This window comes from Orbicella franksi, chromosome 7, assembly GCF_964199315.1.
Source record: "Orbicella franksi chromosome 7, jaOrbFran1.1, whole genome shotgun sequence".
Lineage (NCBI taxonomy): Eukaryota > Metazoa > Cnidaria > Anthozoa > Scleractinia > Merulinidae > Orbicella > Orbicella franksi.
Window position 1 is genome coordinate 16,228,619 of NC_138151.1, and position 17,611 is coordinate 16,246,229.

Sequence of the window (17,611 nt, forward strand, 5' to 3'; positions counted from 1 at the left end):
AAACATTTTCTGATATGGAGCCATCCCAAATTTTCACCCACAAACATGCTATGTGCATGTCAAAAAATGACATCTTAGGCCTTTACATGGGAATGAGGCTGAGTTGAAATTCTTATTTCTAAGCTTTCTTCGGAGTTCTTTGTCTAGATTTCTTGCTTTTTAATATAAAAGCAACTTATAAAGTATCTGGGAGTCTAAAAATTTGTCACGTGACCATCATTTCAATAAACAATAAAATAATACCGAATATTGCATTAATACGATTAATAATTTTTATTTCTCTTGTTCTTTCTCGTTTTTCCTCGCAAATAAAATGAAGTAATCATTTTGAACATTACATATACAGTCATCAGAGATTCAAACTCTGAAACTTGTGTTTCGGCATGCACAGTGTCATTGGGGCTCTGCATCAAATCGAGGCTTGGACAAAGCATGGATCTATGTTGGCTATTGAGGTGATTTGCTTATGGTGGCTCCCTATAGTTTTACGATTGCACCCGTGCATAGGACGAAAGCTCAAGTAATCTGTGCGCACTCAAAGGAAAATGTCAGTGTTTTTCGATTTTTATCACACCAACATGAGCACAAAAAGCAAAACTGACTGTGAATTTTCTAGCGTTTCCTTCGGTGAGTTTTTTTTTAAAATTTGGCTCGGTTGTGACTACGTACAATTCCTATAAAATACCCTATTTCTGTTAAAATCTGTCAGAGCTAACTTGATATATTTAGAAGAATGAAAAAATACAGAATATTGGAAAAACCGTCTGAAGAACCTTGACTTTTTCTCAATTCAAAATGTCAAGGAATATCATTTCCATGATGTGGCAAAGTATGAAAGCATTTCACCGAAGGAGAGTATAAATATTAAGGAGTTTAGGCCAAAATGAGGAATATATCTGCCTATCATTAGATGAGATGTTGCCATGGTAACGACCTTCATCCAAAAATTGACATCCAAAAAATAAGCCTTATTTTAACAGTACCCATACTGGTAAATCTCTACAGGGAAAACTTCAAGAGAAATTAATTAAGTCTTCTTTTCTACCTTGTGCTCCATAGGAAGGGTGTTCGTAAATACTCTAGGGAGCCACCTTAAGGACGTTCACAATAATTGTTTCCGCGCATCCTTACTGTACACATAAATTCACAAGCCACGTCATGTATGAGAGCGTGCGCTAAGTAATAAAATAAGCAATGATAGGACAGATGGCCTATACCTTTGCCTGGATTTAACGATCTTAGACGTTCGGTGACCCCTACTTTTCTTTCCACAAACAATAGCAATAATTTTGGGACTTTGATAACTAGCCGCTCAATAAGGGGTGGCCGCCTAATAGAGGTTCGACTTAACAGCTTTTAGCATTTGCTTTAATCTTACACTTTGTTTTGTAAAAAAAAAAGTCATGAAACAATACACCAACAAGCAGTGTGATATGCCATGTTTATTGTTCAGCCCACTTTCAATCTACAGAAATCTTCATTACTATGAAGAGGAAGGAGATTTTTTCTAAAAGCCAGCAAGGAAATGTTTCTCCAGCATGACATTTGCCCTGTAAAAATTCTCTGCTAGTAGTTAGAGACACCATGTCACCATACCAAAAGATTTCAAAGATGATCTCCAAGAAAGGTGATCACAAAATAGCTGTTATTGTAGTCATCAGTGGTTCGACAAACAAATGAGGATCAATACTGTTTTGTATAGTTTGTATGCCTTAAACAAAAAAATACTTATTTTCAGAATCAACTACGATAACAGCCATGGCTTTGCTTATTCTTGCTTGTAGTTGAAATGATTCCAAAACTGTCTCACTTGAAGTGAATAACAACTTAGTAAATAATTCAGTTACCAATTAAATCATGCAGAATGATTTAAGATAGTCTTGTCATGCCTTGATTTTTACTGCAAAGCAACAGAGAAAGAGGAAACTGTTAGTACATTCCAGTACTGTAGGATTAGACGCACTAAGCATTAATTAATTTTGTTGAATTGTGACTGAGGCCAATTCTGACCCTGATTCAGGACTAGAATTGTTTTGTTGTTGGTAAAATGCACCCACTGACAGTACTTCACTCTGCTGTGCTGCCAACATGAGGGTAACTTGAGAAAACAGCACTAGCACTATTATTGTTCAGTTTATTACTTGGATGAGTTGAGCACCTTAAATTGCACCTGGGGGCGAAAGGCATACGACAGACGGGAGTGGACGAACTTGTTGCTGCCTTTAGCACCGATGGGTGCAAAGGACAGTAAGTAAGTTATTACTTGACACGCACACTCTATACATGATGTAGCATACGAATTGCTTCTGCATTAAGCATGCCAAAAAAATTGATTAAGTGCATAGTAAGCTGTATTGTGAGAATGCCTCAAGATATAGCTCCGAAAATATTTGAAACAAGTGTCTCGCATGCTTCTTTTTGCCGAAGTTTTACTCATAGTCAATTAGAAAATGCTCAGCTTGATATTTCTTGTTGATTTTGAGTTACGGAGAGACAGCTTTTGTGTTTTACTGGATGTTCACGAAATGGCCATAAATCGTGTTTCCCGACATTTTATGGTTTTTTTGAGAACTTAAGTGATTGCTCTCACTATCCATGTTAGAATAATGTGTATTTGGTTTTGCCCAGTGCAGATATTTGCCATCAGTTAAAGGCTATTCACAACACTACGAAATATGCACCTTACTTAAGATGAAGCCACGGAGAGAAATCAAATTGCTTAGTTAAAATGAATATCTGAGCTTTTAGACTGATAGTTGTGGAACTTGATCCAGTGGATTCTGTTTTCACATGGCTTTTCTTGTTGTAGAAATACTAAACCAAAGATGGCTAATGAAATATGCATAAATTAGTGCCAAATGGCCATTTTGCAGGTGGTCCCCCTAACTTGAAGGGAACAAAATATTTTGACCTACTTTTTGCCACAATCATTCATTCACCAAACCCAACATTTGTGCCAAGTTTGAGCGAAATAGGTGACTTGAGCTGTATCACCTGCCTGGGTTATGCCTGTTTTTTCATGGATGCATTCTTTACAGGTTATTTCCCACATATCAGAACCTTGGGGCGTGAATTTGTTACTGACAAAGCGAAGTGGATTATAATTGCTTCTTCCTAATCACTGCAACTACAAATGTTACTGACAAGAGGTGTACAAAGTGAGGAAAACATGAAATCTCACCGCCTTTTCTTCCTCAAGCCCATCTTTGAAGAACAACATATAGGGAGTCTGTCCATCGCTACGGTACCCCAAGAGTGCCAACATCCCCTCTGCTTTTTCTTCGTTATCAAAGTTAAAATCCTCATTCTGTCCATGATAGAACGTCCAGTCGCCAAAGCTTTTCAGAATCTTCTCGATTGCCTTTGGCGCATTGGCTTTGAATTTGTCTACATCATCTGGCCTCTTCTCTTTCAGATACTTTACAAGAGCAGCTATGTAGAGTTTGATGTACTTCTTGTAGCCTTTTTTATCCACACCATATTGTTCCATAAGCCTGTTTTGGACCACAATAGAACAACCAGAGACTGAAGACTCTTCAGCATCATCCTCCTCTGGAGCTTCAGCAGACTTGTTTCCACCAATCATCCTTTCATCCACTTTAGTGGATTCTGAGTAAAGCTGGGTAAGAAATGAAAACATTTTGGGAAAAATTATTGAAATAAATTTGCAATGAGGCAAGTGACCTACCGTTTCCTTTTTATGTAAATGGTATGCTTTTATATGTAAATGCTTTTATATGTAAATGCTTTTATATGTAAATGCTGATCGCCAGTTAATACCAGTGATCCAGTGGTCACTGATTGGCCTTTCAGGTTAAATAAAGTCTTTTATTTTATTTATTTAACCACTCAGCCTAGGGCTGAGCAGCACAGTTCACATTTAGTTTTCATTTAGTTCTGATTCTCACTACACTAACACAAGACATTCAATGTGACTATTGAGGATGCGTCAGTCAGTCATTTGATCAATATAGATGTATTCCGTCTTACAACATAATCTGTATCCTTGCAAATTACAACTACCAGTTCTAAACATAGGCACGCAAGACGTGCAAGAGTTATTTTTTTGGGTGAAGTGTCGGAGATAGGAGCATTCATGGAGCTGTTTGCAGCAATGATTTGGTTAATTTGACAAGTTTTTTCGGTTGCCATGTACAGCAAGAAAGAAACTGGGAATTTATGATGTACATACGATGTTACGTCGGTCATGGTAAGATAGCTAAATAGTAAACCATAAAGTGTTTGACTGAAAAAACTACAGTAATCTGACACGTCTCCAGATTAATGTAGATACCATCTTATTTTCTAACAGGCAATTTGATTCGTTCTTTGATACAACCCGCACTGTGATTGGTGCGACAAGCGCACATGCATAACTCCCTCACTCACCGATCACATAGCCCTTCCAGCCCCCAAGAAGAATTTTTGCTCAAAAATACTCAAGTTAATTAAGAGACTTTTTCGCGTTTTATACGAGTCGTAAGTTTACCCTTTTTACACAACACAACACAACTTCACCGAAAATAGAAAGAAAGAGAAAAAAACCCTCTCTGACACGTTGAAAGTCTAATTTAATTAAATTGCACTTTAACTTGGTGCCACGCAGTCTTCAAAGAACATTTGAGCAGTTTTCATACTTTTTACCTTTAAAAATATCGGACTGAAAAGAATGTCATAAAATGCCCATCAAATAAAAATATTGAACTGCTACTGCAGAGACGTAAAAACACTCTAGAAATGAAAGCTTCTTTTTTGTTTAACATCCTGGGAACAATAGCCGATAACTTGTAAGCTCTAATTGAATTTACTCCCATATGAAAAACAAAAGTGTAGAGTTACCATTTGTAACTAAAAATAACAAACATCTCGTGGGAACAAGTGGTGACGATTCGTCAGCTCTAATTGAATTTACTACCTTGTGAAAAACAAGAGTGTCAAATCACCCATTGTAACTAAAAAATAAAAATATCTCGTTATATTTGCATGCAATAAGAACAAAACAATCGTTACCTGCACTTACTATTGTAAACGTTAGAACTGCTTCAAATCTAAATAGTCTCGTCTCCTCTAAAACATGTCCTAAGAACTAGAACTGACGATTCGTGACCTCTAATTGAATTAACTCCTTGTGAAAAACAAAAGTATCAAGTTACCCTTTGTAATTAAAAATAAAAATATCTCGTGCCATTTGCCTACTACTCATGAACTGCTTCAAAACTCAAGACTCATCTCGTTCATAACTAGCCACCATTACACTGAAAATTATGCACTCTAAAACAACCCAATGTACGTATGTAACTGTCACACTCCCCTCCAAACCGGACTAAAAATCACAAACCGGCAACATACACTCACTCTTTATTTTTCAATTACCAAAGTCCTTGTGTTTATACATACCTTGTGTTTCTCACGTACCATTTACCTTTACAACAAGAAATTTGATTGGCTGTTCATAGTAGATCCAATCTGATTGGTGTGACATACATACATCTCTCACTCACTCACTCACTCACTCACTCACTCACTCACCCATTGACCCGCCCATAACATACCCGACGCGCCGACTAAGAGGTATTTTTTTTACAAAAAAATAACTCAAAAATTAGAACCTGTGGTATGCCAGATGTGAAAAATCACTTAAAACACCACCCTTTAGATGTGGCTAAAAAAATGTGTGGAAATGTTTTCCTCATGTAATGCAGTACCCAGCAAGAGACCCCAAGGAAAAGGGTACAAAATCTGGGTAACATAGAACATTTACAATAATTATCATTGAACATACCAGTTGTTATAACAAAAGCTTAAAAATAATAATAAAAAAGAGGATAAAACACAAACACCGACTAACCTAGAATGGCCTAAATCCCTGACAAAAGCCTTAGAAATAGCCCCTAACTTCCCATGACACCCTGCAAGCCTCTCCATCGTGCCGTCAGAATAATTATTTCTGACTAATTCATCCCTCAATTGTCAGAAATTAAATTTTTGTTTTGCTGATGACCAGAGCTGTGCTCCTAAGGGGTGGAACATTTGACTTCTGGGGGAAAGGGTGGGAGATCTTGAAAATATCCTACAAGCATACCAGCACCAAAACCCTTCATGTGCAAGATCACGGCTGGAAAAAAAATTCATGCGGGTTCATTAAACCCCAAAAAGCATGTTACACAGATAAAAAAAAAGTGTCATGCATAAACACGTCCCAAATAGACCAATTTTCGATATATTAAAATTCAGCCTAACACAATAGACCTCAGCACAAGGCTCTGGGGAATAAACCCCACAAACTCTGTAGTTATTCCCCAGAGCCTTGTACTGAGGTCTATTGTTTTAGGCTGAATTTTAATATACCGAAATCAGTCTATTCCTACTGCAGGAAAGAGTTAAAAAACTCTTAGACCAAATCCCCCCCTTTCCCCCGTCAAAGTCAAATGGTCTATCTCTAATCGGCCAACTCCTTCGATACACTTTGAATCAACGAAGGATATTAATTTGATCTTAGATTTCTATGATTTGATTTCTCTATTTTCTTCTTAGTTTTACAGTCAAACTCAGAAAACCGTGAACACCTAAAACATATCTGGAATGTTTATTGTGTTATAACCAATCACAAGTGAAATCTTCAACCACATAAAACAGATGTATTCCGTTGGTCACAAAACTATTTAGTTTTTGGTTATTGCCTTGTCCCAAGATATACCCTCAGCCGTTATTTATTACTGAGAGTCTATGTAAATAATTGCTATCCTTTTGTATCAAGAACCACAGCCAGTACTTAGTTTGAGGGATTTTGGAAAATAAGAATCCCGCCGACACATACAATTAAATATTTCAAATTTGGGTGGTTTCACTAACCATGGTATCATCTTTGATTAAACTAGTGACTCGATTTATTTTAGCAAATACAATTACAATCTCTTGGCTCCAGTGATTCGGTTATTTAAAGACCCTGTAAAAATTGACGATGATAAATTCAATAATTGTTTGCTAATTTTGGAATTAGTTGTGACTAACAATTAACACCTCAATTTTCCACTGTTCCTTCCTAAACAAATTTGCATTTGATTAACACATAATTTATTACAAAAATATTATGCAAGACTTCTATTTTCATCAATATTACTTGCTAGTGAAATAATGAAGGCACTGATTTGGATCCTTCACGCTTGAGTGATGCAACAACTGACAGTTGCGTTGGCCCGGCACATTGCATAGGTTTGAGAAAATAGGTTTTTTTTTTGCATGTTAGAAATATCCCAAACCCTTTTCACTATTGTTAAAATAGCCTATAACAGCATTAATTTCTTGTATAACCGAAATAGAGAATTTATTGTGAGACCTTTTCAAACAAATCAGGGAAGTTGTTCCATAATCGATGGGAACTCATCCATTTTCTGTGGTTTGTGTGGTTGAAGATCTCACTTGTGACTGGTTTTAACCCAATAGACATTCCGCACATATTTTAGGTGTTCATGGTTTTCTAAGTTAGACTGTAAATTTGATCCACAAGATATATCAAACACTCCACACAGTGTTTCCTCACACCTCCAAACACCCTAAAGTTTGTCAAAAGTACTCTGCTGTATGTCATATTTTCAACTCTCTTCTCAGTGTTTAGAAATGTTACGATACCCTGTCAGTTGTGATTGATATAAATCTCTACGTTTGGTTTGTTGTTCTTTTCTGTTTTACTTACATTTCCTTCCACTTCATAGAATATACCATCATCTGTTACTTTCATTTTGTAACTATCAGTGAACATTTCATCACCTGCAAATTCCAAAAGACAAGGGAAAACTCACTATGTAATACAGTAGGGCTCCTCTAGATTTGGGCTTTATTTCCAGAAAAGAGACACACCCCTGTGAAGATACAGGGGCCTGTAGGTCAGCAGGGACCTCAAAGACCCACACACTAAAGTTCCAAGCTTGTTTTTTTGAGAAGTGAAGAAATCGTACTACACCACTGGATACGAAAACCAAAAACCCCTGCAGTCTGGAAATGTGATTTGTAGTAGTGTTAATGGATTGCTACATGGACTATGTTGTCGATGAGATAACCTAGAAATGATGGATGAGCCTCTAAATTATGCTATGAGCAAGCTACAACAAGCTATTGAAACATCACAATGTAGATGTGCTATATCTGGGTAACAGCACATGTTTTTATGTTTCTTTTGATGCTGACTTTTTCTGTTAGTGAAGCCTTTTTTCTGCAGGACATTCAATCCAACAGTCACGCTTCATTATTTTCATTCTATTTACATGCAAGCAGTCAATTTATAATTTTCATATCTTCATCAGAAAAGCAACCTTTATTTATGCAAATTCATCCTATTCAATATCTTCTACTGCTGTTATTTGATACCTTATAGCTTCCTTTCAAGGTGTAAAGCTTTTAATCATTGTTTCTAATAGTAGAGTCCTACTATGAAAGTCAAAAAGCCATGAACACTTTGATTTGATTTTGACATGTCAATTGTGCAGCCACCAATCAGATGCAAGATAAAATCGCAAAGAAAGCAAACAAATTAATGGTGTCTTCATCAGTCACGCAAATATGCTTCTACCACTTCTCCTTCCAAAAATCATCGTTACCCTGTAGTTTTCAAGTTACAAAACCTTGTAACATGAAAACCTTGTAACCACACTTTGCAACCTTGGACATGATTTTTTGTGACAGGAACTCTTCATAAACCCCACCTAGAAACTGCCACATCAAAATGGCACGGAAAGTTGAGAGCCTGAAATTTGCATACTAAATATTTTCACATGTACAGCCATTTTTAGTGTTGCTCTTTTGGTTGGAAGAGCGGGCACGCAAGAAGGTCTGCTGCTGCAAATTTGAGACATCTTTTTTAAACACATACATGGCTGAATTCACTGTGTTGAAGATGGACAAAATTAATATAACTGATAGCCTTTCTAAACATCCTTTCAAATAATTTTTCTCTGGCCTGTTGGTTTCGTCACTGGAAAGGACTTTTCTCACTTGCACAACATCGTGCGCGATCAACGACAATACTTGCAGAGCAAATGTCTACTGAGTTCAATGTACTATTAAGTTGTTTTTCATTTAGTTCGGATACTCACGGATACAAATTTTTGGATGCCATTGAGAATGGTCTATCCAAACTTAATTTCAAGTCTTTGAAAGGAGGACAGACAAAAGCTGTGGAAGGCTATTTATCTGACCAATATGTGTTTGTTTACTCAATCACAGAATTAGGAGTCTGTGCTTTTGAGCTCCTTACATGCTCCGGATTGTTTGGATAAGGCTTGGACCTTTCGAAGAAGAACAGAGCCCATCGTTCAGTTTGTGTAATTGTTGCACTTTTAGTTGATTTATGAATGATCAAGTTTCTTCTCTGAAAATGAAAAGGCATCACAGCTAATTTGCATTGGCCGTTTTACTGGATTGGAAGTGCTAGCAGCTTTGCCCTTCATTGCAACTTCTCCACTTTGTTTAATCAAAAGGGTCTTACCACATTAAAGCTCTCCCCTACTAACTGTGTCTTCTTTATAGTTAATCCTAATTCTTGTCGGCACAAGATGTACATAAGCTTATTGCATTTGTCAGGAATTAAACTCTCTGGTCGATCTGGACTACAACAAATCATTAAATTCGCAATTGGTTTAAACACGGTCTTTTCCAGAGACATTAATCAAAGGAACAGCTTTGGACGTTTGTCAATAATACTGACTACATCCATGCACACTGTAAAAAAGCAATTTCCTTTGAGTTAAGGGTCAGTGCTTTCCACTTGTGATCGAAAAGTTTTGGTTGGAATCATGTCTGCTTTTGTGACAATCATGCGCGGAGCACATGAAAAATAAGAAATGTCAATCATGTTTTTCGCGCCAAAAATTTATGCTCCGATTCACATCCCTGGAAGTGAAACAAGTTGACCTTTCGCAACTTACGTCACTCGCGCCCGTGACTTCTTTGCTCGAAAAATGGCCCTCCAACTTTGTTCAAGGGAGGTGAATAAGTTCAGGATTAAGCAAAGGTCAACTTGTGGCAAGTCTACATAACCAACTGCATAGTCAAAGGATATTACGCTTAAGAAGCTGGCCTTGCCTTCAAATTTTGAGAAGTCATTAGAAAACGTGCATTAATTTGATTGTGTTTGTTGCAACCGCTTTCCAAACTTCAATATCTCCCTTCTGAATATTTTTCTCTCCCCTTGTACTCTAATTGGAAGCTCCTTTTTTACCAAATATATTGGTTTATTTACCGAAACCCCATAATCTATAAATTTCAATTTAGGAAAATTTAACATATGGTCAGTATCATGCTTTATTACATGTAGTTGTACATTGTTTACAAAATGAGAATATTCTACTTTATCTATTTTGCTCCTCACCCTCGCTTTTTTCAGATACTTTTCACTTTCCATGGAAATTGACCCTTTAGGTTTGGAGTTACATCAGGGTTCTTTATAATTTTTATTGCCAAATGTAGCAACGGATGAAGTTGAATACAGAGGAGCTGCCACGCTCTGTTTTGTAGCCTTAGGCTACAAGTCTGCATGTGTAGGTTTGAACCACACGTCATTTAACGTCGCTTGAATTTCTAGTTGCTTGTACAAACACAACAGGTTAAATAAGTATGATAAAACTACAGGGTGACAGCCGGTGGAAGGAAAAACGATTGAAGTGTAGTTTCATGACTGATTGAGATATACGATTAATTTGCTTGCTGTTTTTGCAGTTTTGTCTCGCATCTGATTGTTGGCTACACAGTTACATATATACATACATAAATACATGCATAATTTATTTGGTAAAGCAGGTTGGGGAACTGGCAAGACATTAAGTCCTGATGTGGACCTGCACTATCTAAAATGATTAATTAATATACACTTAAATATTAAATGATAATGGATGGAAAAATAATGATAGCTGAAATAGATAAATATTCAAAAGTCAACATTTAAAATATTCAAAATATTCAAAATATTTAAAGTCGAAAGATTTGTTGGAAATGCTGCAGGAAGCTTTAAAACTGATAGATTTTAGAATACTCTTATTTTCCCTAAGTTTTCTCTTGAAAGAGGTCAGGTTTGAACAGTTCTTGATGTCACCAGGAAGGAGGTTCCAGGATAGTGCAGCTCTACATGTATGTTTAAAGGAAGATCTTCCCACTTCTGTTCTTGGTCTATGAACCTCAACATTTAAGGACTTTCTAAAATTATAAGTAGTCTCAGGTTTCATTATTAAGTCATTTAGGGGTTCGCTACTACTTCCATGATAAATATTGCACGTGATAACTAAAAGTCTCTTAAAGTGCACCAAACTCCCCAATTTTTTTTTTTCCAAAACGAATCTACTTGTTATTTGAAATACTTCTGCAAAAATATTTTTGGATTCGGTTAAATTCTTGATTTTCTCTGCCCCGACGAAATCTCAAAAATAGCTCTAAAACAACGCCATTTTGTTTTGTGACCGAGTTTGGGGAGAATGGACCCAGTGGCTGTTGTGATGTCTACCCAGGAAGGTTGAATATCTCGCGTCTCATTTCCTTCAGGATGGTGCAGTACACATTCGAAAAGTGCTCAGAAACACTTTCCAGAAGTGCTATCAGCTGTTGCAGCAGTATCCCAGATATAAAGAAAGATATACTGTACAATTAACTGGCGATGAGTGGTCAATGCTACAATAAAGACATAAAAGGTGGATTTTGTTGAACCGAAACAAGCGAACTGAGTCCGTGAGAACCATTGAAGAACTCTCACTGGAATTTGTTCCGCAGACTTTCAAACGCTCTTTTCAAAATTTTCTGCTTAGAGCCAACCAGCAATTTGTAGAAGTACCACCGACAACCTATATCTTCCAGTCCTGCAGTATTTATAACATAGTCGGCAAAGTTGTGCGATCAATCAAGAAGCGTTACGACCGATGTACTGATATGTAAATGTAGGTCACAACTGTACGCCGCCAACCAACACTTATTTCTGAGTCTTTCGATTTAGATAAAAGTCGAAGATTAATCCTTAAGAATTACATGATAACAAAACTGTTAGACTCAGAGTTTTTCGAAGGTTTGGAAATCAGCAGTGTGACAAACATTCTGTGCAATAGTGTCGAAAATATGACCATGTAACATTATCTGCGGACCGCTTAGGGAACACATCCCTAAGCGAATTTCACTGCAAACTTATCTGATGAATTTCACTGCAAACTTTGAGAAAAATTTACATTTGTTATTTGGAGATATGACTTAAAACGTGTGACATTGTGAAATCGGTAAATTGTACGAAATTTTTCCTTCCGCCTTTGCCTCCTGCAGCTTCAAAAATACAGGTCCAAACAATTCTATGATTTTCAATCGATCGAAGCCAGTGTTTTGGAGGTCATCAAGTCTCGAAAACTGCAATACTTACGTAGCTCTTATAAATATGAAGCACTCCAGAAAGTAAAACACAAAATGGATTTAATAGACCAACCATACCTTGACAAAATACATTCTCGCTAAGGACAAATGTAAACGGGCTATAAACACATGTGGGAATCTTGTGTTTAGGTGACGAAATTACCATCCAAAGCAGTCCTTGAGTTTTCTTTACTGCTTTTTGTTTGCCTGCTCCTCCACTTCATATCTAGCTTTCCATTTCTAATATACAAGGAGCTTGTCTGCAAAGAAGTCTTCCCCATTGTCGCTTGAAATATTGCAAATTGCTCTCAAAGCTCTAAGCAGTGAGTTCACAGTTGTCGAACATGCTCAATTGAAGTTTATTTCGGATTCTTCCAAATCAAAACTTAAGTCTGACTCCAGAGACAAAAAAGAAATGATTCTGAAACAAAACTTGGCTGTTTTAGTCCCAAAATATATTGGAACAATCAGTTTTGTTTTACATTTTCTTGAGCAAATACAGAGAGCTGACTGAGGCGCCATAGTGTTTGGTTCCTGGGTAGATGTCATCAGCAACCACCGCCCCAGACTTCCTTAAATGTGGTTGTGCAACACTTCAAGCGCAACTTTGAAAGGACGTAGAAAATCGAGGATTCAACCAAATTCAAAAATTTTTTCGCCCAAATGCTTCAAATAACAAGTAGATTCGTTTTAGCGAAAAAATTTTTTGGTATTAGGTGCACTTTAATGTAAAATGAAACAATAGAGTTCCAGTGTGGAGCATTCATGATGTCAACACTAGCACTGTGGATGTTATGGGGTAGATTGTAAATAATTCTCGTTGCTGTTAAATTAATTTGATCGATATCATCTATCAAGGCTGAAGAACAACACCCCCAGACTACAACACCATACAAAACACTGGGGATGATTGTTTTATAGTAAATAGTTTCCAAGATTGGTTTCGGTAAAAGCTTTATCCATTTCAAGACTGCTACTTTCTTGCTGAATGACTTACAAATGTTCTTGATGTTGACAGTTGACATGTCAAAATCAAAATCAAAGTGTTCACAGTTTTTTGACCAAATTGAACAAGTGTGCTGTGTATCACAGCTTAGGATGCCTTGCATTAAGATGATCTGGGCCAAGATCAGTGATCTAAGGTCAGTTGGATCATGGTAAACTCTATATAAAAGGAACTGATGAATCCTTGATCAGAGTGGATCTATAGGTTCATTTGATGCACCATGATGCGAGCGATCTTTGATCATTGATCATGATCCAAATCATCCCAAAGGAAGGCACCCTTAGATTGCGATATAAATTCCTTTGATTCACTTCCTTTGCCCACTAAATTTCCGAGTTTTCACTGGTAATTTCTGAGGAAAACAGGTTATTGAACATTGACAATCAGCCACTTAAAGTCAATGTTTGTAATTTTTGGTAGCATGGAATCCCGCCAAAGTCCTTTACCAATGTATGAGAGACATTACATTGGGGATTTTACACTTTCTGAACAAAATGTTGTAGCTCTGAAGGATAAAGAGGTTTAATGTATGGAAGATCGTGCGATCGTCAGATTTCCTTAAACTTGTACGACTATTTACAACTCATTGCTAGCATATATTTCAGAAGAAGGTGAAAGTATGACTTTGAACACCCACAACCAACCAAGATCTTTGATATTATTGACGAATCGAGAGGATCAATACATAATATCATTGGTTTGAATGTAACTACATATTTGACAAAAAATATCCTAGGCACAAATACCGTCTTTACAGACAAAATCCCAACAAAATAACTTTCTAGAAACGATCACAAAGAGCTAAGGTAAGAATCTTACCGCTTATGATGTCCTTGTAGATAATCATGATATCGATGGATGAAGATTACTTCCGCGATATCTGAAGATTCCCTAGACTCAGTGAAAGTCACGAATTGAAAAGGAAGATTCTGGTGATGTTGCGCAATATATGTGACCCGTCCCAGTAATCACGGCCAATAAAAACAGCTACAGAGACTCGGTACCAGCGAAGAAATCAAAATGGCGCGGGAAGCCGAGTTGTCCGCGATTAACGAAATTTACAGCACAATGCGTTTCAAAACTGGTCAAAATTGACCACTGTCAGGCATGTGTTTCAAAGTTGTTAAACACCCACACGACTGACTGTTTTGTAGCTCCCTTTGTGTGCTAGAAGAGTTTGTTTCGCTCGTACCTGTCGCAGTTGTTTTTGTTTTGGGAAAGATTGGGACATGTAGTTTTGCCAATATTGATGAGCTACAGGTCAGCGTATTTTATCGAATACATGATCAAATCATTGTTTATATCTCTTGGGCGCAGTTTTCTCTTAGAACGACATGAAGAAGCAAGGGAATAAAGGCAGAGAGCTTTTGAAACCAAGTCCCAATGAAGAGGTTTGTATAATGGCTCTAATCATATCAATCATATACATGTCATTGGGGTTTATGCAAGGTGCAAAACTTATTCAAGCTCATAGTTTGTCAGGTCTAAGTTCCTTTTCTTAGTTTACTGGCATTCTGTGGTGTAAACACACTGCCCTATCACTTTTTAGGCCATCATACTCCAAAGTGAGAAGGAAAGAAGGAAGAAACTTCGTCTCAAACAGGTACAAGTAAGATTGACAGACAGAAATTAAATGCGTCACAACTGTGGTCAGCTTTCTAGCAATTTGTGCTTGAAACGATCGCAGAGAAGGACTTAATTTGATAACATTTGATGTTGATAATCATTAGTAAATTTAGTCATTTCATTTGACCAATGTTTCAAAGTTCTCAATGGATGTATTCCTACAGACATAATAGGCTGATTTAGCAAGAGAACAGGAACGTCACTTGACGATGGCGCGCGCAGTACAAATACTCAAATATGGTCAGATGACGACTGCAGGGCGCGCGGAATAACCTGGATTCTGTTCTGATTTGACCATATTTGGGTATTTGTACTGCGCGCACCGTCGTCAAGTGACGTTCCCGTTCTCTTGCTAAATCAGCCTAATATTGTCCAGGGGGGACTTCTATATGAAAATGTCTGGGATGTTCATCAAAAAATTTAAATTAAACCTCAAAAGGAGATCGATCTGGGTGTGGCTAGAACTTTATTTGACTCCTAAAAGGTACCACTTAAAATGGAATAGGATCGATTACCAGGTGTCTGGAAAAAGTTATGAATAGTGAACAGTGAATAGTCCTGAATAGCGAATAGTACGAATAGTGCGAATAGTCTCGAATTGTGGCAAATCATAGCAAATAGGGCAGACAACCTCGCAGCAACGTAGGATGGGATTTTCCTGCTAAAAAGCACAGATGCTTATCAGGACAAAAGGTGTTTCTAAATGTAATTTCTTCTGTTTCAACCACAGCAAAAGCGTAAATGTGTCTTTATTAGGTTATCTTTGTGTTTTCTGTTTTCGTAATATTGGCGATGGACAGCCTAAGCCTGAGTCCGGAGAAGAAAAGGTAATAAATTCACTGAAATTCTGTTGCTTATTTGGATAATTAATTAACGCAGGATATTAGATCTAAAGCAGTGACTATTGACGACTATTCATCACTATTCACCACTTTTCGTGAATGTTCGCCACTGTTCACACTATTTGAAACTATTCGCACTATTCAGGATTATTCGCTATTCGTGACTATTTGCTATTTGCTATTCGGGTTTTCCAGACACCCTCGATTACCAGCTACTATATTTAAAAAGGGAGCCTTGCTAGTAGATCAGACTTAAACAGCCTAAAACAGCCTAAAACAGCCTAAAACAGCCTAAAACAGCCTAAAACAGCCTAAAAGTGGAAATGAGTGTGTTTTTTAATTATTATTCTTCATGTGCACCCTAAAAGATACTTTGGTAGCTAAAAATAGTGGTGTTTTGTTATGAGTGAGACCAGAATCCTTGATTTATACCCCTAAGCGAGATGACAAGCGTCCCCGACCTGTTCATATGGTAGTCCTTGCTCCAGGAATATTGTTACTTGCCTATAGGTGTCGCGAACACGATTTTCTTTATTCACTTACACGATGACTGATTTGACATGGAGGAAAAGATTCTTGCTTTGTGCACATGCTCCACAGGAGTGGTCACTAAGCCTATAGTCTTGTGGAGTGGTCGCTAGGCCCTCCACGACAATAGGTCAAGTGTTTCTAAATTTCTTTTTGTATTTCTAGATCAGAGAACAGGAGAAAGCATTTTCACGCAAAGTGCTAGAAGATGCAAGGAAAAGGAAAAATGTTGAACTGAAAGAGCTGACCTGTCATCTCAAGGTATATATATATGGGTTATTGACCAAGCTTCAGGTCAAGATGGCTGGATATTGGCCAAGTTCTTTTTTACATATAAATTTATAGATCAGAGACAGTGTTGGGGTCCATAAAAAAGAAAAAAAAATGAACGAGGCTTATGCTTAGCCATCTCGACTGAACAAGCTAGGTCAATAAACAGGGGTTGAAATGTTGCCTGTCTACCTGTCGATTTCAGGTAATTTTAGGAAGTAACAGGTAAAAATACTGGTGCCTGTCACAGGCGACAGGCAAGAAAATCCTTAGTAATTCAGAATTTATCGATTTGAATAATATTTTCATCTGTTGTCCACCTGCAGTTGTGCTCACTTGTGCAGTTCTTGTATGTTAGTTACCAGACTCTACTCAATAAAAGCAAGATGATGTAATATTTGCAGTGCGCATGACAAAGACAGCAAATGTGACTTGCTTTATTCTTCCGCGTTTCTTCGCCAATCAAGCATTAATGACTTCAGTATTTCATTTCGCATAAACAATGTGCTAAAGAAGTGGAAGTTGAAGAAGTACATGTAGAAGAGAATTTTGAAACACCGCTGATGAAACGTAATGATGTACGAGTCTTCAAGTTCAATGAGAAATGTGTTCCATGTTCTTACTGCAAAGAGTTTGATAAAACAAGCAGAAACAAATTCATCTCAGGCTGTGAGTTGATGTGCATAGGGAATGTCTGCTCACATGAAGCAAGCAATGCTTATGAAACTAGCCACTTGGCATTCTTGAACATTAAAAAATAATATTGTTCAAGTTGGATGTTGGTGGAGACAGGTGAAAAAATATTCTGCCTGTTACTAGACTTATGTAAACAGTCTGGGAACATTTCAACCTCTGATAAAGGATTTCTTAAATGAGATAAACTAAAGGAACACTGAAAATCCAAAATTTTTCTTGCAGGATGCAGTATGTAATCCCAAGCAGGCAAGATATAGCGCCATCTTGCCAG

The 17,611-nt window shown here is 37.2% G+C and overlaps 2 protein-coding genes across 3 annotated transcripts in view; one reads left to right on the forward strand and one right to left on the reverse strand.

The window, feature by feature from the left end:
• The window catches only part of LOC145493469 (translationally-controlled tumor protein homolog), a 29,244-nt gene extending 14,950 nt beyond the window's left edge, over positions 1 to 14,294 (reverse strand). The window contains exons 1-4 of one of the 2 annotated variants that reach the window (XM_081472941.1): positions 14,198 to 14,294; positions 7,694 to 7,767; positions 3,182 to 3,619; positions 1,399 to 1,900 (exon numbers count right to left, since the gene is read on the reverse strand). In XM_081472941.1, the coding sequence (XP_081329067.1) occupies positions 1,898 to 1,900; positions 3,182 to 3,619; positions 7,694 to 7,767; positions 14,198 to 14,225 (543 nt within the window). In that variant the 5' untranslated portion in view covers positions 14,226 to 14,294 and the 3' untranslated portion in view covers positions 1,399 to 1,897. Of the gene's footprint in view, positions 1 to 1,398; positions 1,901 to 3,181; positions 3,620 to 7,693; positions 7,768 to 14,197 lie in introns of those variants that run through there. The other variant, XM_081472942.1, reaches the window with a different exon arrangement.
• A 75-nt stretch (positions 14,295 to 14,369) lies between these two features.
• The window catches only part of LOC145493467 (uncharacterized), a 28,291-nt gene continuing 25,049 nt past the window's right edge, over positions 14,370 to 17,611 (forward strand). The window contains exons 1-4 of the mRNA XM_081472939.1: positions 14,370 to 14,483; positions 14,696 to 14,769; positions 14,928 to 14,981; positions 16,540 to 16,635. Of these exons, the coding sequence (XP_081329065.1) occupies positions 14,713 to 14,769; positions 14,928 to 14,981; positions 16,540 to 16,635 (207 nt within the window). The 5' untranslated portion in view covers positions 14,370 to 14,483; positions 14,696 to 14,712. The remainder of the gene's footprint in view (positions 14,484 to 14,695; positions 14,770 to 14,927; positions 14,982 to 16,539; positions 16,636 to 17,611) is intronic.